This window comes from Numida meleagris, unplaced genomic scaffold, assembly GCF_002078875.1.
Source record: "Numida meleagris isolate 19003 breed g44 Domestic line unplaced genomic scaffold, NumMel1.0 unplaced_Scaffold292, whole genome shotgun sequence".
In the NCBI taxonomy this organism is placed as follows: domain Eukaryota; kingdom Metazoa; phylum Chordata; class Aves; order Galliformes; family Numididae; genus Numida; species Numida meleagris.
In genome coordinates, this window is record NW_018364538.1 from 37,692 (window position 1) to 58,646 (window position 20,955).

Genomic DNA, 20,955 nt, shown 5'->3' on the forward strand with positions numbered 1-20,955 from the left:
AACCGTCCACCCAGAACTACTCCATACACACACTCTGCAGTACTTCCTTGCTCGTACAGTCGCTCAAGTGATCCGTGGCCACCCTAATCCTGCAATAATTCCCCCTTTTTCTTTTTGTACGAGCAAGGCTGACTGCGTAAGCCGTCTTACCCCATGCACCCGTTGTAACCCCTCTTTGATTAAAGTAGTTAGACAGGAGGACAGGCCCCCGAATAGTCCCCGTAGCCAACTGTCAGATGGATTAATGTTCTGAGGATCATGTAGAGTCTGGAGATCCGTGTGGAGGCAACAGGATGGATGTGTATAGTAAAGAAACAGTCCTTAAGGTCCACTATTAGAAGATGCCAGTCCTGTGGTATCATTGCTGGATTCAGAAGGCCTGGCTGTAAGGCCCCCATCGCTTGCATGAAGCAGCTGGTATTTTATCGGAGTTTTCCATGGGCTAGTGGATGGCTTTATATGTCCTTTTTCCAACTGTTCCTGGACCAACGTGGACGCTTGTTGCAGGCTTTCCCTCTTTAACGGCCACGGCTCAATCCATACTGGCATGTCGATGAGCCTGTAGTCGAAGAGACAGCCGCAGGCTTGGTATCGGTAAGCGTTGTATCTACTGTGGTTGCCAGGTCCAGGCCGATACTTCCTCTGGTGGCGGGGCAGAGGGAACAGTTGCCTGAGGCTCCATCGTTGGGACCGGAGCAGGTTGGGGTGTCACGAGAGAGGTTGATGGTCCCATCTGATCCATGCATAGTGGCTGCGGGCTCAGTGCAGGGGTCGCTACTGTTGTTTGCAGTGCTGGCACCATACACTAACCCTACAGCCTTTTCTAACATGGCACTCCCTCTGCATCTAGAACACTTAAATCCCCGACCCCTTGGATGGCCCTCCCCTCTGGAATCCCTGGCCGGGGACAGCGGGACAAAGGCAGCAAACACCTGGGTTTGTGCTTGCTGCAACTTATCGCCCAGCTGTTGCACAGCTTCTACCAAGAATGCTTGTGGTCCCACTGGCACACGACTCATACGCTCTAACATCATTTCAATAGTGGCATCCATAGGCAAGGTGACCAATATGGCTTTCGTGGCGGCATTGCAATTTTGCATGGCACACTGGCGGAGCAATGCCCCTTTCATCCAATCGGGGACGTCACCTTGGTTAATTGCCTCTGTTACCTTGTCTATAAAGCTGGCAAAATATTCCTCTCTTCCTTGTTTCAACGACATATATGATGGAGTGGGGGCAGTTGTCTTAACCATTCCTATTGCCCGCATTGCTAATTGCATACTTTCGACACACACCTCCGGCCCCATTTGAACTTGCATGGCTGGGGTGGCAAACAACCCTGTCCCCATTAGTTGTTGCGTGGTTACCCCGAACAACGGGTCTGGGGACGTGGCGCGTTAGCGCTCATATCACAGAGGCGCTGCCAGTGAGCTTGCCACAATAACTGCTCTGATTGGGACATTACCATACAGACAATAGTCTTTATGTCTTCTGGCACCAGCACCCCACTCCCCCAAATGTAGGCTAGCATTTGCTTTGATGGCTCCCCATGCAGCCCAGTCTCATTTACTGTTGCCCGTAATTGTGCTAATAATTTCCAATCTAAGGGAAAATGTTCGCCCTGCAAGCCTCCCGAACCCTGTTCAAACCGTACTGGGAAAGCTTGCTCTATTAACCCCAGCGCCTCGAGGTCTTGGCAAGCAACGGCATCTCGCGCAATCGCTGACCAATTAACACCTCGTACTGACGACACTCGGGGAATTCTCCCATCGTCTCCTAACGAACCATGCCACATTACTGCGGCGCTTCCCCCCCCCCCTACCGATCTCAGCTAGGGGTTCCGGGTGGGGAACAGTTCCTGCTCGCGCCGGTGTTACTGGCGGCAGAAAGGAGGTTTTTTCAGGAACTGTAGCAACTTTATGGGGGATTTCTGCTGCGCCATCTTCGTCCTCCTCCCCCCCTCCGATGGAGGGCTCTGAGTCGGGAGGAGGAGGGGGCGCCGATGGCACAGTCACCTCCCGCCACGGTTTCTTTGCCGACCAATCGTCATCAATAACCCTATTCCATAGGGGCTCACCGTACCGATGCCACTCCTCCTCGTCAAAATACGAGTTACAATGCGGGAAAAAACCCCAGGCTTCCCCAAAGGAAACAAGTCCCGGTATCGCTTTCAGCGTACCATTATCCAAGCCACGCTTTTGTAAAAAGCAAATAAGTAAAACCCTGCACTACCTCCCTATCCATGGTGCACTGCAACTTCGCGTCCCACCGCCGTCGCAAGCGCCCACAACTACTGTGCTCCGGAGCTCCTTTTGGTAGATGCCGCAGTGGTTTCCGAGCTAGGCACGTCTTATTGCAGGATCGCCGGACGCCCCGCTCGCTCGCACTTCACGTTCATGCCGCTCTCGTGTCCCTGTTCGGGCGCCATTTTGCCGCGGATATTCCAGGGATTTAGAGCCGAACGCTACACGGTGCGGGAAGCATGACAATCTCAATATGAGTACGCAAGCTTCAACTTTAATGGAGTACTTCACAACATATATAGAAACTGAGTTACACCTGGCAAACTGCCATTGGTGGGGCTACCCCAGCCCCATCCTCTGATTGGTGATTACAACTTGTTGAACAAACAAAACCAAACAGCAACCACCCCCCCTGTGCCCAACAGTTAACCTCCTGACACTTCTGTCCTTGGGCTCCGCCCTACCCAAGGACCCCTAGGCCCTGCCAACCGTCCACCCAGAACTACTCCATACACACACTCTGCAGTACTTCCTTGCTCGTACAGTCGCTCAAGTGATCCGTGGCCACCCTAATCCTTCAACACTAGGCCTCTCCATATTCCCTGCCACTCAGCATTTTCCGGTTTTGGGGAAGGCTTCCTCCACATAACCTAACTTATTATTAGGAGGACAACATGCACAGCAATTGGTATCATGGCTGTGAACTCGAAATTCCAAAGGTACGTAAGGAACTGAAAGGAGAACCTGGAAGCCAGCCTCACCATGGTGCTGTTTGTAAAACTAGCCACTCCCTCCGGGAGGTACAAGAACCAGGCCAGTATCTCCATCAACGCCCTTATTTGGTTATATACACATACAACTCCAAAACAGTTTAGGATAAACTTAATCACAGACCAATATGCTCCAAGGAACATAATGGCCGTTAATCCTTTATACATCATTCCAAAAATGAAAAATGGATTCAATGCACGCATTCTCCACCAATATTTGTCACGGTATTATCTAAGGGTCTGCATCCGTGACAAGGGGGACAGGCCCGAAAGAAAAAAAAAGAAGAGAAAAGAGAAAAAGAAAAAAAAGAAAACAGTCGGCGGGTAGGGGCCGGCCCTGAGCAGTCTGGCGGCTAAAGCAGCAGGGAAGCTGCGGACCCACAGCCTGGGGAAAACAAAGGGAAGAGGGGAAAGGCAGGGGACTCATAGGTGGATCTAAAACAAAACAGCGGCACCAATCTGAGGAGGAACAACTAATTTTACTAAATATATAGAAATTGAGGCCAGTGAAATCGTAACAAAGAGAGTTTACAAGCTGAGGGTCTTACACAGTAACTGCAGGAGGACCACATACTTCTCCGCCAGGCAGCAAGGAACAGACCCTGTGTCTCCCAGGAGGCTTCACCACCCCCTCTAACGCATAGACCCCTGGGGAGTGCATCTCCTCCACTCCCCCTTGGAGGACCTCACACCAAAAAAGGCAGTTTGCAGTAACCAGGGAATTAACTCTTTAACTGCCAGTGCTTTACATGATGTAATGATGTGGAATACCGACAACAAAAATCACAAAACCATGACATACCCTTATCTCGCTTGACATGAAAAGGAAAACAAATATCCTTGAAAAAAATCATCCCACACAGCAATCCACCTTCACTGTGGATGGCTAGAAAGTTTTGTTCTGAGTAACTGTGGCTTCACTCAGTGTAAGTAAATAACTTAATCTGCAGGTTACTATAAAAAAAGTTTCTACAGCTTTCCTACAGTGTGAGCTGCTTCATGAGGAATTATCTTGTTAGAAACAAAACAAGACAAAATAAGAAGCAAACATACAAAATATAGAAACAAAACTAAAATAAGCCTTTTGACTTGTATTCCATATCTGAGTGTGTTGGGTTTTTTTCCCCCTCACAAGTTAACTATTATATATTCTGCTGAGTCTCCCCCGACTCTGGTTTTCTAACTGTTTTGTCCTAACATAAGATACATTCCAAAATTTTTGAATTTGGAATTTTAGATTCTGGAAACTGGAATAAAATACTAATATATTTTTTTCTGGTAATTCAAAATTAGTTCAGTAGCTAACTGTCAGATTTGCTTTTAACAAAACTTGAACAATATATATGAGTTCAGAGAACTGCTTCTCTAACTGAAAATAATTCTTAGAAAATCTATAAGTTTCTGGTTTAGATTAAAATTTTTGAGCTTTTCCAAAAGAGGATTTCAAAGAACAAGAAACACATGATTTTGTGTTTCAGTACTTTTTCTTTTATTTGTGTATCTTCCCACTCCCCAAGAAAAAAAATCACTGCTATTTTTTGTACTTTAAAATATGTATATATGTATATATATATTTTTAATTTGGAGCTGAACTCAGTCCTTAATTTGAAATACTCACCAAAGAGATTGCTATTTTTCTAAAAATGCACATTTCATTCTATTGTATCAAATATTGAGGAGCTAATCCTGACAAATATTTCCAGATACATGAGGGACAGGGAAGTACTTCATCAGAAGTACTGAGAATGGATGAATGACCAATGGATGAAGGGAGAGCAGTGAATATCGCTTACCTGAACTCAGTAAGAACTTTAACACTGTCTCACACAAGATCCTCATACACACAGTATGAAACACAAGATGCTCCCTCTGAGCATCAAGGAAGTCTTTAATGCACGGACAAAAGAGCCCTGGCATGGCTTACCTACAGAAGTTGCCTTAGAGATATTCAAAAGTTGTCTGGTCACAGTCCTGGACTATAGGTGGCTTTTCTTGAGCAGGTACCTTGGACAAGATGATCTGAACCTAAATCATTCAGTGATTCTGTGGAATTCATTTTAAAGTAAAACGATAAAACTTTTATAGAGAGTTTCATAACAAAGAATCCTTATGTAAGCGTGACTACAATTGACTACCTGATTTCAAAATATTAATTCCTGAATAAGTATTCTCACCTACATGAGTTTTTGAAGGACTTCATACAATTTTATTTTAGTAGTTTATTACACAGTGGACGCAGATTTAAAGGTATGCTTAAATTGATCATTTTCTTTTCGATTTTCTGTGCATACCTACATACCACCTCTTTACTGGACCGTCTGTTCCATAAAGAACAAAGAATATCTGCATTTCCAAAGTCCTATACATTTCTGTTTATGCTGGAGGTCCTCTTACTATTTGTCTATTCAGAAAACAGGTAAAAATGCTGTAACTCTTCCAGAAAATATTAATTAAGGCCTATAAATGTGATTTTTAATATTCAATATGTTTTAAGTTAGCATGAAGATTTGGTAATACGAAAATTGTTATCACTGTATACATTTTATTATATGTTGAAAATATTTTTTCCACTTGCTCTGGGTAACATTCTTAAAATTAATTCTAACCTATTGTTACTTAGAAAATTTGCTAGTCAAAGGAATTAACTGGGAGAGATATGAACACGCTTTAAGTGTAAGTAATGTAATGGGCTGATATTGAAGATGGTTGTATTTCTCAATTCTCTGTTTTGAAACTGATCTGAATGTATTGTTGGGTTTTTTTTTCCGTTTTTTTTTTTTTTTTTTTTTTTTCCTAGCCAAAATTGGCTAAGTTTGGAAGTGAAATTTGTATGGGTATATGAATGCACATACATGTCAGAAATGGTAAAACCTTCATTTTTACTTAGAATTTAGTACAAAGACTGCTCCAAAAATGATGTTTTCTATTTTATTACTTTGGCCTGCTACATCAAAGGTGAATGTTGGTGGTATGGCAATAGAAGTTGAATCTTCTCACCAATTTTCCATTAAATTTTATTGCCTTTTGACAGATGTCAGCAGAGAGGCTGTCTGGCAAAATAGTAACAGACATGGAATTACATATAAAGCGAAAGCGTGTCAGTGAAATCCTTCACTGCAGAAGAAACTGCATCCATTGATATTCATTTACGCTTGCTGAATGTTTATGGAGTCTAAACAGTGGATGTGAGCAGTGAAGCAGTGGGTTGTGTTTTTCAGCAGTGATGTGAAATTGACTGTGACATGAAAGACAAGCCAAGTCCTGTCCAGCCATGCACAGCTGTCAATCCAGAAAAGGAAGAGCATCTTGATGAGCTCATCTGTCCAAATCTGCAGATTAGAACCAGGGAAGTGTGTATGGAGATGAATATAAGTTTCAATGCATTGAAAGTGATAGTAGCAACTTTGGAATATTACAGTTTGCAGCAGGTGGGTCTCGCAAATGCTTACACAGGAACAAAAAGAACATCATATGCGAGTTTGTCAGAACAAGTACTGTTTGTACTAAACAAGTACAAGGCTGAAGGTGACAGTTTCCTGAATTGTACCGTTATCAGTGATGACATGTGATGTCACCATCATAAGTCAGAGTCAAAACAGCAGACCATGAAGTGGTGGTATGTGAATTCACCATTGAAGAAAAAGTTCAAGACATAGCCCTCAGTGAGTAAAGCAGTGTGCACTGTTTTTGGTAGTAGGAATGGCATGATCCTGCAGGATTTCCTGGAGCCCAGACAAACCATCAGCTCCAACTGCTACATCATGATGATTACTAAGCTGAACATTTGAACTTCCAGGGAATTTTCAGGCCAGAGAAGAAGGCAAACTTCTCTTATAACATGACAATCCAGGTCTCATACAAGTTTCAAGACCATGGAGCATGCTGCCAATCTTGGCTGGGCTGTCCTACCACACCCACTGAATAGTCTGGATTTGGCACCCTCTTTCTTCCATTTGCTCTATGAAAGATGGACTGTGTAGACAACATTTTCCTAGCAACAATGACATAATTGTTGAAACAGTGGGTCATCTCTGCTGGTGCAGATTTTTAAGAGCACGGCATGCAGGCTCTTGTTCGTTGCTGTGACAATATGACTATGTGACTATGACGAAAAATAGTGGTTTGTAGCTGAGAATTTTCTCTATCAGATAGTATTATTGTGCTTTTTGTGCCTGTTGTAGTTTCCATGGAAAGAAATAGCAAGCATTACATAGAGGTGAGGCAGACACAGACTGAAACTTAACTGACTCCAATCAATCTCACAGTGGACGTTTTTTTAGATGTTTTGCTTATCAGTAAGAGATTTTTTGGAAATATCATTATTTCCTGTCTTCATAGTCAAAGATCTTACCAAAGATGTTATTATATTTCCAAAGGTACCCTACAAAAAGTGGTAGTATTTGGATCCTGGAGACACACCTGAAGCCATAAAATTCCTCTCAACAAAATCACGTGAAATACAAAAATGGATCATTTCTTGATATTGGAATATAAAAGCACAGGCTTTATTTTACAAGAAGGAAACTAACCTTCAACTTTTAACTAGCATCAAACCTTACTCTGTCACTGAGTTTTCCCAATCTGACGAATATGTAAATAACAATATTTTAATAATTCTAGTTCAAGGTACTTTATTTTGACAAAAATTAAAAAATAACAACTGCAGATAGGAAAGTACCATTGTGATCATTACTACAGAGAAACATAACTTTGTTAATGAATCAGCACCAGACAAATATTTTGTCATACCTTAACTTGTTTTTAGAAAGTAATTCAAATAAAGTTATCTCTATTTACATCAAAATTTAATCACAGTGATCTTTTCAAATACAGTATATTATTAATAGCATTCTGTAGTCTTTGTGTATGATTTGATGGTAATTTATTTTTTCCTATGAATGAAAAAAAAAAAAGAAGTTGTGTTTCATAACTTGATTACAAAATGAAAGAGATAGGTGTGAAATTATTTTTATAGAATCCACTTGCTCATTTTTCAGGAACTACTCAAACATGGTTACTTTTCACTTCCACAGGATTGAGGTTTCTACCTTGACTGTGATGAGACAGTATCTAATTAAATCCAAGATAACAACTTTCTTTCCATGAGATTAGGGTTATCACCTTTTATGTGCCATCATGGCATTTTGATCTATATTTTAGAAAAGCATCTGATATTCCACTTACCTAAAATCTTGCCAAGTATGAGTGACCTGACTGCATTGAACTCTGTGCCTGAAGACAGAATAAATTTCATTCTTTCAATCTGGTTAACCTGAAAAATAGTGCAGTGAAAAACAAAGTAGGATAATGAAAATGATATTAGCTAACATTTGCAAGAAAGCAGATGAGACTTACAATTAAAAAGAGCAGAGGGAAAACTTTGTAAGTTATATGATAAAAAAATTGATAATCACCTTTCTCATCTAACTGGTTATAGCTCTGATATTGTTTAAGCATCCAAACCACTATTTATCTAACCAATTTGGATAATTCCTTCTTAGTCATTTTAAGGGTGAACAAAACTGATAAAATTCCAAAACAATGAAATACATTATTTTCATTTTAAAAAGTTGCTTAATACTTAGTACATAATTAAGGATCAAGTATTACACTGTAAATACTCTTAGTGTACCTCTAGAACAAGTTGTCTCCAACCATTGTACCAATGCATAATTAAACAAATTGAGCTCTAGCCTCAAACCGCTAACCTGTAACATCCAGGATTAATAAATGTAAGTTTAAAAATAAAGAGTTTTTTAAATGTTAGTATCTAACAATTAATTAGCAAATTAAATACTTCTACTTTATCATCCGATATCCACAGAAATAAAAAATATATTATTTAATAATTACATTATTTTCACATAAAAAGAATCTGTGAGAATAGGAGGTTTAAATTATCTAGATACTAAAATATTTATACTGTTTTTTGATTTGTAACAAAAATGAAAATGCAAGACCTCAAATTATTGACAGCAGTCATTTCCTTGTGAAAAATTAACTATAAAAAATTAATGTAAAATGATGAGGAAAATCTGGCCTTTTAAAGTAGGCAAACGAAAAGACAAAAGAGATTGCCTGACCATGCTTCCACTGCCCAGTATTAGTTCGCTAAGCTTTGCTTTGTTCACTTGAGATATTGAAATATGCTTTATTTGGAAGTAATTATTTGCTGTAGCTATTTATTACATTTTGTTTTTAATCTGATATGCTTTGATGATAAGCTTCCCCTGTTTTCTTTTTGTCTTTTTTGTTGTTGTTGTTGCTGCTTAATCTAGCTGAATTACCTCTACAAAGAGTATTTCCTTTTCTCTGTCAATTTTCACATGTTGTAGCTGTCCATCAGCCATGCTTTTGAAGTTGATGCTGAAGACATCAGGATCTTGATGACTGTCTAGCTTGTACCTGATCTGTAAACTTCCTGCAATTATAGACAGAGTAAATGTTATAGTACACTAACTACGCAACAGGCAGGGTAGGTCATATACAATGTCTACTTTTTCCTTCTTTTTATTTGAGAATCAAAATAAATGTTTAATTTCTAATGAATTAACTAAATGATTTATGTCAGAAATAGAAGAAGGTAACAGGAAAGGTAACTGTTGGGAGCAGTTGTGATGGCAGCATTCTTGGACTCTGGGAAAAGAGAAAACAAGATAATAACCCAGACATCTTGCTCAGCAGCTGAGAATTCAGCATGTGCCATAAAGTTATGGCCAGTACATAAGTATGAATACGAGATAATCATCTTACCTCATCTTTACCTCATGAAGAGTGAAGAGCCCAAAGACCCCTATTGAGCTCTCGAGTATGGCAATAGGATGCACAGCAAGATCTCCATTTGAGAAGGGAAGCCTCTTGAGGTTAACACCTGATGCAGATGTCCCTTAATCCTTGATGTCAAGATTCCTTGCCACTACAGGTCCTTAATAAATTATTAATAGCTTGCAAAGCTTAATAAGCTTCACTAGGATTATATCTCAGATTGACTGTGCACATATAATCCTTTAGACATAAACCATTGATCAAGTTTCAGACCAGGAGTGGACTCAGCTGCACCTAGGCTCTTTACCTCTTCAGTTCAAAGAGTTTAGAAAGCAAGGAGTCAAGGTAGTCCACTCTGAACCTCATGACTCATGACCTCATGAACTCATGACTCCTCAACCTTTGGACATAAGTTGTTGACTACGTTTGGGACTAAATTTGGATTCATTTCTACATAGAATTCTCTGAGAAGGAGCTTAGAAAACAGGGGAGTCCACTTTGAATCTCATGATTTAATTTTACTAGTACTGTTCTTGAATATTATTTACACTGTCCAGACCTGTAAATCTCTAAATAGTTAATAAGAATATAGTGAATCAAGTCTATCTCTCTTCCCAATTCTTGCCTTTAACTTTAGTATACTGTCTCTACACATATCACACAGGATTTTTAACACAAAAGCATTGTAGTTTTCTTATCAGAGATAAGATGTAGAGATACTGCAACTTTGTACTAGTCCACTGAAAAACAAAACCCTGTCAAAACCATTGGCAGTCAGGAGAAGGACATGTTCTGCCTTATGTGTTGAGAAGGACACTACTGGTATTCTGCATCCAAATCTGTATCTGGAAAAGCCACAGTCTCTTTGAGCACAGGGCAAGTATTGACTGCAAACAATCTTTGATATACTCAGAGATTCAACTCAGTCTGTGTTGTGTTTTTTTTTGTTTTGTTTTGTTTTTTGTTGTTGTTGTTTTTGTTTCTGTTTGTTTGCTTTTAATTAAATCTCTTGGCTAAAAAGAAAAAAAAATGTCTAAAAGTAAAACAAGGAATAGACAAGAGGAAAGAACACAAAGCAAAGATCCAACTAAGATTTCACGTTCAGTTTAAATAGTAAAAGTGTAATTTGGCATCAGTTATGTGATGTGGATTGGCCCCTGATTAATTTTGAAAATGGTAAGAGTAATAACATTTCAAAAAGTACTTTATTATTTATGATTAATAATTGGCAATTTACTCACTTTAGAAAGAGAAAATATATTTTGTTTTTCAATTCAAATCTAAGTCTATGAGTATATACACATGCACGTACACATATTTCTAAAGGATTTCCAGAAAAAAAAAAAAATTCCAACAAGTTATAAAAAGCAGTAGAAGTTAAAATTACAGAAGTAGGAATGATTTGGGGGTGGAAAGTAATGCGTGTTAGAACTGAAAAAAAATATATATAACTTTAAAATATAACTAGGTTATGTTTAGTTTGGGATTTGATTCTGGGAATAAAAGTGAATCAGAGATGACAGTTATGACGTTCATTAATATTTCTAGACAGTCTGTGTGAAAACTCACCATTTCTGGATAGAATGACAGAGAGATATTCCTTGTAGAAGGAGCTGATATAAAGCAATAAGCTTGGTGTCCGTGTTGTTCGGAAGGCAAACGTAATTGTTTCCCTGCTCAGTGTCATATCAGCATAGAAAGAAGAAGCATGAGAACTGGAATTTTTAGCAAAGGTGTAGTATTCTTGAAAACTGTATATCACAGAAGTACCAGTCCCAAAATAAGCAGAGATCTCTGAAATGAAAAGCGATTTAGTTTTTAAATATCATTCATAATAAGACTGAAATTCTGTCACAGGGGGAAAAAGAAAGAAAAAAAGCATTTAATTATTGTGATATATATATATATAAACAGAATTACTATTTAGAATTGAAAAGAAAAGCAAGACTCATACTGGAGCTAGAACATAAAGAAAGTTTGGCCTGTGTTTTAAAGACCTGTTGTATTAAGTGCATATTTTTGTCTGGTCTTGAGTATGGCTTCTGCTTTTTTAAAATTACTATTTATTTGTTTGTTTATTTATTGTCTCAAATCCATACATTTTTGATTACTTTTATGCCCTCAAAACCATACATTTACTCGTATGCATCTTCTACAGAAAAATGGGTGCAGGAGTTTAACTCAGAACTAAACTTGTCCACATTTGAAAATTGTTCAGGAAAAGAGACTGGTCGGATTTAAGGAAAGGAGAATACAAACTGGATTATGATCTTCTCAGGTATGAATTGCACAGAGAGGGCAACTGTGTCTCCATAGCACCTCATGGCAGTTTCCTAGTAAAAATAATTTTCTTATACAATAATGTTTTCAAACATGAAGAAAAATTTTGGAAATTGATATAATATGGCTCAGTATCTTTGAAAGAAGGTGATCAAAATTATTATAGGTCATCCCACATATTACATAACAGGACCCACAAAGTGACAGTAAACTAATCATGGATTGTAACCATTAGCCTCTTCTCTTTGCTGAAAGCAGGAAAATATCATTTTTCACTTAGTGGTATTAGCTCCACAGTGAAGGCTATGGAAGGAATTTGCATTAGACCTTTACTGAGGTGGCAGTAGTAGCTAGGCAAGCATGCCCAAAAGTTTAGAGGAACCTGGAGTTATAGCATTTAAGCCACCAAGTACTTTGGGAATGCATTTAATACATGAAGGAAGAAAGTAATTTTTAAGAAGTCAGAATTCTTTGCAAATACTAAAATTTCTAGATGAACTTCATTCTTAATGCTTAAACATGGTGATTGTTAATCACCCACCAATATACACCATCAGCAAAGAACTCCTTTAAAATGGATAATAATAATAATAATAAAGTCTTATGGATTTTCTCTTCCTTCATTTGTTTTCTAAATCTAGACTTTTTTGTTGCTGTTCTAATGAGTCCTTAAGACTTGAAAGGCAGAAATCTAAATGTTTGTTAAACGTATTACAGCTATCTGGATTAAGAAATCTGTTATATAACATTAAAGATACTGATCCTCTCATACAAGCTGTTGCCCTTTTTAAACAGTACATGTTGAATACATTTCCAGAAGACAGTGCTAATAAAACACATACTGAATAAATTCAGTTGAATGTTTGACAACATTAATTGTAACAAACATATTGAAAGCATTTAGATATATCTTTAAAGGGCAGTAAAGATCATGTTCTGCTCCTTTTTTCAGAAACTGATGAAGCGGGAAGACAGGCTTGCCTTTCTTACAAAATGGCCCAGCATAGGCAGAGAATGTGCAGTCACAAGTGAATCCGCTGTATTTCTCTCTGCATTTTCCACCATTGTGACACAGGTTACCATAGCTGCTACAATGTCCAGGACATCCTGCTTCAACTCCTGGCGTTATCTTAGCTCTCTCTTCCAGGTCAAGGACTATTCCATTTAGCTGTAACGAACGAATACATCCCAAAAATCCTTTCTGCCGAGATGCCGTTCCACCTGAAATAAATTCATGTATATTTTTTAAAAGTTGGAAATAATAGTTGTGTAAAAACCTCTTTATATTGTTCATACTGTTCATATCTGCATGATAAGACAACTGAAAATAGCACAAAATAATTTACATAGTACATTAAACAGAAAGTTACTAGTCTTTCTATTGTTTTCTAGCCCATTCTCGTGAATATGAACTAATTTTAAGGCTCATACTAACTTTGATACAGCTAATAACTTGGATATCCTTGTTGAAAAATATTCCTCCATACTTTTAACCAAAATACAAAATTTTTTCAGTGTTTGATTTAGCCCTAATTTTTTTTCTTCATGCTTCTTGAGGTAAACTTCTAAAGTCTGATCACAGTATACAGGGGTTACCTCTCAATTTATTCTGTTCCTAAAGATTCATAGTTTGTTTAGTTACATTTAGTTTTATAATACTATTACCCTTAACTTCCCTCCTTCCTAATATACAGCAACTAAAAAGTAATTTAATCCAATGCGTCTTATAGTAGAATTAGATAAAAAAACTTTGTAAAGGTGAGGCAAATTTCACATACTTTTTTACTATATATCATAAAACTACACCAGAAATTCACATATAAAAAAATATACCAAGATTACAGTAAGAACGCTACCGTATTGTAACATATCATAACATAATGCTGTGTCAGAGTTAAATAAACATTTATTAATTTTTGTTATTTTATTTCCGCTTTTCCTGTGGCTTATCTAAATACATTAATGAGAAATTTGCTGAAGCACAAAGCTGAAATATTCATGTAAACATCATTTTTTCAAGCTTTCATGATTAAGATGGAAACAATCATCGATCCGGATTTCTCCTGGTTAAGTGAGGTCATAGAATAATCTCCTTATCTCATTTACCATACTAAATAAACACAGTCTAAATATTTCATTAAATGCATTAGAAAATGGCAGAAGACTATATTTGTTAGTTGTTCTTCAAACAAACCTCAAAAAAAAGTGTAATTGAAAACTTATCTAGTAATAAGTACAGGACAAAGCAGTGAATTTCTAATTTCAAAATAGAGCTATCAGTCTATGGATTTTAAACCAAGATTTTCATCTCATAACTCTAATTGTTTTCAAAAGACTCACTTTGCTATACATTTTCCGTATTACTTTTTTTTTTTTTTCCTGTCAAACATTCACTATGACAATTAGAGAAGTTTCTGATAAATGAATGCATACCTACAAAAAGCTGACTGTTGAGTTGCAGGCGAAAATGCCCATCAGGTGGAGCAGCATGAGACTTTTGAGGAATCTGATCTACTTGTAAGGATGCCTCTTTAATGTTTCTTTCAGCTTTCACATAGTGCCACTGGTTGTCATTCAAGAAAGTGAGTGACTGCACTTTAACTTCATTAGGTCCATTTCCAACATCGAATGAAAATATCACTTCATATGGAGCTAGAAAGAAGATAACAATATTTAAATAAATGTTAAATTATTTTGTAGTTATTTTGGTCACAAATAGCACTACACAGCAGAGAAAGGTTTAGTCTAATATTTTCTCCAGTTATTACCAGATAAGATTCTACAATACACAAGATTTTTGTCTGAGAAGGGCCAGATCAGTTGGCAGATGTCTGAGTATCGACTGACCAAGTGACTTTTGCTAAATACTAATAGGCAAAGAACTCCTTCTCAGCAGGGCTGCTTTCATGGAGTTCTTTTCCAACTCTGGAGATATAGTTGGGATTGTTCAAACACAAGTGGAACACGTTGCCCTTGGCCTTGTAGAACCTCATTAGTTTCACAAAGGTCCACTTTTCAAGTCTCTCCAGTTCCCTCTGGATGCCATCCCTTCCTTCTGCTGTATCAGCTGCAACACTCATCTTGGTGTCATCTGCAAACTTGCTGAGGATACACTCGATCCCATTATCTATGTCACTGATAAAGATACTAAAGTGTACCAGTCCCAAGACTGATCCATGGGGGACACTACTCAAGTATAATCATGTATGAAAAGAAATAATCCTTAAACATGGGATTTCCAATGTTTTAAAACATTAAGGATTTGAATGAAGGACTGGAGGACTGAGAAATCTCCATGAATCTAGCAGAAAAGTTCTCATTTTGGGGACTGAACTACAATTCAAGAGAAAAGTAACATGATTAGAAATGACTGAGGAAAATTAAAGACTTCAGATTTTTGTGAGAACAGCATGTTGGCTCTTGTTCATCACCGACAAAAATGCATAGCTAATAGTGGAAACTATGTTGCAAAATGACAAAGTTACAGCAGTAGTAATAACAGGAATAAAACTAAAGAATATATTTTAAAATATTCCCCCTATTAGTCAATTCTTATATATTCCAACCAAAAGTTAAAACAAAATAATAATAGTAATAATAATAGTAATAATAATAATAATTTAAAAAAAAAACCCAAACCCACCAACGTTGCTACTTACAGTATAACTCTATCCTTATGAAATCTTGAATTCCCAGGTTTTCTAAAAACATTCCTGAAGAAGCAGTAGTTTTAAAGAAAAATGATACATCTGCACTGAATTCTCCATGGAAAGTGGGGAAATGCAGATAGGACGTTTCTGTATTGAAGGATGCTGAGTTCCAAAATGCTCCTGGTTGTCAAAATGAAAGATTAAATAATAGATATAATGTTGTCTAATATTGCCAGTATAAGTTTTGTAACCAATTAAGTAAAGGAAAGTGCCGGTGTCTGAGAAGGACTTTCACTGTTCAGAGCACATATTCACAAAACAGTGAGTCAGCACAAGAAGTTAAGGTGCCCTATTCTGGAAACTAAAACTCACTTAATGAGAAATTAAATGCTTGGAATCTCAGTTAAGGCCTGATACACTCTTTTTGGACACAAACAGGCTTAGCAGCTTTGAATGAAGAACTATCAGCCTTCAATAGCTTGTATAAATTTCAATGTCTGGAAAAGTTATGGAGAACACTGATTTGGATTCTACTGAAAGGTATTTACAGAATAAAGCTGTGATGAATATAGGTTCATAAAGGGAAAGTCCTGCATAAGTTATTATGTCTTTCTGCAATAAGGCTTAGTAGATGATGAATCTTTCTGAGTTTTGGTAAGGTCTTTGATAGTATCCATCACTGTGTATTTATCTGGATAAACTGTCCAACTGTGAGATGAACAGGTACCTGCTACACTGGGTGATGAACTGGCTGAATGACAGAGCTCAAAGTTTCATACTGAATTGAGGAACATATAGTTGATAACCAGTCATGAGTAGTGTTCTCCAGAACTCAGTTCTAGGATCAGTTCTCTCCTCTCCTCTCCTCTCCTCTCCTCTCCTCTCCNCTCTCCTCTCCTCTCCTCTCCTCTCCTCTCCACTTTCTGTTTAGTTCTGGGATCCAAAATATGAAAAGGATGTTAAGGTACTTTAGTGTGTTTGAAAAAAGCACCCAAACTAGTAACAGAGCTGGAAGCTATGTCTTATGAAGAAAAGCTGAGGACACTTGGGTTGTCCAGTTTGGAGAAGAGGACATCAAGATGAGGGAAAATGAATTAGAAAGGAAAATCTGGGAAGCTAGTTAGAGGATATTCACATCTGTGCCTAGAAAGATCATGGACAGATCCTACTGTATCTTGAAAGGCACAGGCAAGACAAAGAGGTGACAACAGCACAGCTTCACCAAGGGCAGATTGTGCCTGACCTATCTGACAGCCTCAGATGGAGCCTCCATGATGGAGCAACAGCATCATTAGACAAAGGAAGAGTAACTGATGCAATCTACCTGGAATTCTGCAAGGCCTTCTATATGGTCTCACATCACATTGTTATTTTTAAATTGGAAAGATATGGATTTGAAGGGTGGACTATTCAGTGGATAAGGAATTGGTTGGATGGTCACTGCCAGAGGGTTGTGGTTAAATGACCTATGTCCAGGAGGAGGACTGTGATGAGTGGTGTTGCTGTGTCTTGGGACTGGTGTTCTTCAACATTTTTAGCAGTGATCGGGATAGAGGGATTGAGTGTACCCTCAGCAAGTTTGCTAATGACGCTAAGCAGAGCTGTGCAGTTGCTACAAAAGAAGGAAGGGATGCTATCCAAAGGAACCTGGAAAAGCTTGAGAAATGGACCCATGTGAACCTATTGAGGTTCAACAATGACAAGTGCAAGATGCTGAACCTGGGTCAGTGCAAGCCCAGCTATATCTACAAACAGAGAAAAACTTCTAGAAAGCAGTCCTGCAAAGAAGGACTTGGAGGTTCTGGTGGATGGAAAGCTTGATGCAAGCCGGTGGTGTGCTCTTGCAGCCCAGAAAGCCAACTTTATCCTGGGCTCCATCAAAACGAGAGTGGCCAGAAGACTGAGGGAAGTGATGGAACCCTCTGCTTTGCCCCTCTGAGCTTCATCTGACATACTGCATCAAGGCCGGAGTCCCCATCTGCTGGATTTGGTCCAGAGCAGAGCCATTAAGATGATCAGAAGGCAGGAGCACTTCTATGAAGACAGGCTGAGGAAGCTGGGCTTACTCAGTTTGCAGAAGAGAAAGCTCTGGGCAGACCTCATCATGGCCTTCCAGTACATAAAGGGAGCTTATAAGCAGTAGATAGACCAACTTTTTACAAGATCTAATAGTGATAGGACAAGGGAGAATGGTTTTAAACTAAAAGAGGAGAGATACTGACATTGGGACAAAATTATTTTCTCAGAGGGTGGTGAGACACTAGCACAGGTTGCCCAGAGAAGTGGATGTCCCATCCCCGGATGTTTGAAGGTCAAGTTGGATGGTCTCCACAAGGCAATGAGCTTGCCCCAGAAGACTGTGGCAACCCAGACAGAGGCCCTGCCCAAGAATGTGGCTGTTCAGGTCTCCAGCTGAAGGGAGTGCCTGAGCCTGCTGCTGTCTGAGAAGGGCAGCAGGAATTCTATCTGCATGAGGTGTGAGCAGGTGGAAGATCTGCTCAGTATGGTGGCAGAGCTCAAGGAGGAGGTGGAGAGTTTAGGGATCATCAGGGAGTGCGTGTGGGAGATTGGTGGACTAAATCCTTGGCATGCTGGAGTGAAAAGCATCAGGGAGATATCCCCCAATAAGTGATGGACCCCCTGCCCCATAACTGCTGAGCAGAGAGGAGGGGACCTAAGAGATGAGGAGAGATGGAAGACAGTTCTGGCTCTGCATCATGGGCAAATCCCTTCCCTACCTACCTCACTTCCCCAGGTAATAGGTTTGAGGCACTGGACATTGAAGGGGAGATGAGCGAGGAGGCAGGGGAAGGTTTGACTAAGATGTTGCCAAGGGCAAGGCAGTCAACTCTTCATCTCCAGACTGCCTCTGCCTGGAAGACTGAAGAGCTACTGTTGTACACAAATCCCTTTTGGGGGAACAAAGGGTTCCATATGCAGACTGGACCTGACCCGCAGGGGAATGTTCTGCCTCCCTGGGGCCCAGGTCAAGGACATAACTAGAAAACTCCCAGATCTGGTTCACTCCTCTGATTACTACCCATTACTGATAGTTCAGGCAGGCAGCGATGAAGTAGCTCAGAGAAGCTGTAAAGTACCAAAAAAGACTTCAGGGCTTTAGGGCAGTTGGTTGAGGGAGAGGGAGCACAAGTGATATTTTCTTCTATCCCTTCTAGGGCAGAGAGGGATACAGAGTGGGCTAGGAAAACCAAGGTAATGAATAAGTGGCTGAGAGGTTGGTGCTGCCACAAGAACTTTGGGTTCTTCAACCACAGGGTGGTTTACTTTGCACCTGACCTAATGGCTGCAAATGGATGTCACCTGTCTCTAAGAGGGAAATAGATCCTAGCCCTTGAGCTGGTGAGGCTCACTGAGAAGACTTTAAACTAGGTAGGAATGGGATACAATGAGGCTCACTAGGATGGAATGAGTAGTCCAGGGCTTTATAGTAGATTTGATAGAGGAATAGAGTCAAGTGTGATGGGACAGAGAAAGGCAAGGGGCTGCTGTCACACCAGGAGATTGCAGGGAAAAGCCTCTGAACTGTCTTGTACGATCTTGTGGGGACTCCTTAGCGGAGTTAATGTTGACAAACCACTGCCCGAAACCTTCTCATGTCCCTCTACGAAGCAGTGGGGGAAATCTTCACATTCCTTCCAGAGGTTTGAGGGAGGGCTTCTCTAGAAAGGTGGTGTGACAGAAAGCCCAGCTGAAGTGCCTTTATACCAATACACACAGCATGGGAAATAAGCAAGAGGAATTGGAAACCATGATGTGCTTGGAAAATTATGATCTCTTTGCTGTCACAGAAACATGGTGGGAGGACTCCCATTACTGGAACACCACCATTGAGGGGTATCGGCTCTTTAGAAGCGACAGGCAAAGGAGGAAGGGTGGGGGAGTTGCCCTCTATGTTAAAGAGTGGATAGACTGTGAGAAGCTCCATCTGAGAAATGGTGAGGAACAGGCTGAGAGCCTATGGGTTAGAATTAGGGACAGGACTAATGAAGAGCACCTGGTGGTAAGGGTTTACTACAGGCCACCTGATCAAGGGGAGCCTCCTGATGAGGCCTTCTTCCTTCAGCTGCAAGAGGCATCGTGTTTGAAGGCGTTCATCCTGATGGGGGATTTAAACCACCTGAATATCTGCTAGGAAAACCACATGGCAAGCTGCAAGAAATGTAGGGGATTACTGGAGTCTGTGGATGATTGCTTTCTAGTTCAAGTACTGGGTAGACCAATCAGAGGTGAAGTGCTGCTGGATCTGGTGCTCACCAGTGCAGAGGAGATCACTAAAGGCATTAAGATTGGAGGCAGCCTAGGCTGCAGTGACCATGTCCTGGTTGAGTTTGTAATCTTGATGAAGGTGGGGCTGGCAGAAAGTGAAGTCAGCACCCTGAGCTTCGGGAGAGCAAACTTGAGGCTGTTTAAGGAATTGTTGGATGAGATCTCCCAGGAAGCTTTCCACAGAGACAAAGGAGTGGAAGAAAGATGGATGCTCTCTAATGATGCCTTTTTGAGAGCACAAGCACTCTTTGTCCCCCAGAATAAGAAAGTGGACAGTGGAGGCAGGAAATCAGCATGGCTTGACAAGGACCTGCTGGTCAGACTGAGGGGAAGAGACTGTACAAGCTGTGGAAATAAGGGCATGTCACCTGGAAAGAATACAGGAATGCTGTCAGACTTGCAGAGGGGGGATTAGGAAAGCCAAGGAGCAGATGGAACTGAACTTGGTGAGGGATGTTAAAAAAAAAAACAAGAAGGGATTCTATAGTTACATTGGCCAGAAGAGGCAGGCCAAAGGCAGCGTAAATGAGAAAGGAGAACTGGCTATGACAGATATAGAGAAGGCTGTTGTACTAAATGAGATATTTGCCTCAGTCTTCACTAGCAGCCAGGATTCTTGTATTTCTCACATCCTGAAGCTTACATCCCTGAGCCTCTAGGTGGGAAATGGGGAAGTAATTCACCTCCTCACCCCCTTCCCCACTGTAAGGGCAGAGCAAGTCTAAGACCACTTCAGGAGACTGAATGTATACAAGTCTATGGGGTCAGATGATATGCATCCCAGGGTCCTAAAAGAGCTGGCTGATGTGGTTGCTGTCAGGTCATGTGCCTGGAGACTGGAAAAAAGGAAACATTACTTCCATTTAAAAGAAAGGGAGGAAGGAAGTCCCAGGGAACTACAGGCTGGTGAGCCTCACCTCTGTGCCTGGGAAGATCATGGAACAGATCCTCCTGGATGAC

At 39.9% G+C, this 20,955-nt stretch overlaps 1 protein-coding gene across 1 annotated transcript in view; it reads right to left on the minus strand.

Annotated features, from left to right (window-relative positions):
• Positions 1-20,955, minus strand: part of LOC110391077 (contactin-associated protein-like 4) — a gene marked incomplete at its 5' end in the record, with an annotated part of 165,060 nt that overhangs the window by 10,818 nt on the left and 133,287 nt on the right. The window contains 6 exons of the mRNA XM_021382803.1: positions 8,198-8,285; positions 9,301-9,434; positions 11,348-11,572; positions 13,040-13,279; positions 14,492-14,710; positions 15,718-15,888. Of these exons, the coding sequence (XP_021238478.1) occupies positions 8,198-8,285; positions 9,301-9,434; positions 11,348-11,572; positions 13,040-13,279; positions 14,492-14,710; positions 15,718-15,888 (1,077 nt within the window). The remainder of the gene's footprint in view (positions 1-8,197; positions 8,286-9,300; positions 9,435-11,347; positions 11,573-13,039; positions 13,280-14,491; positions 14,711-15,717; positions 15,889-20,955) is intronic.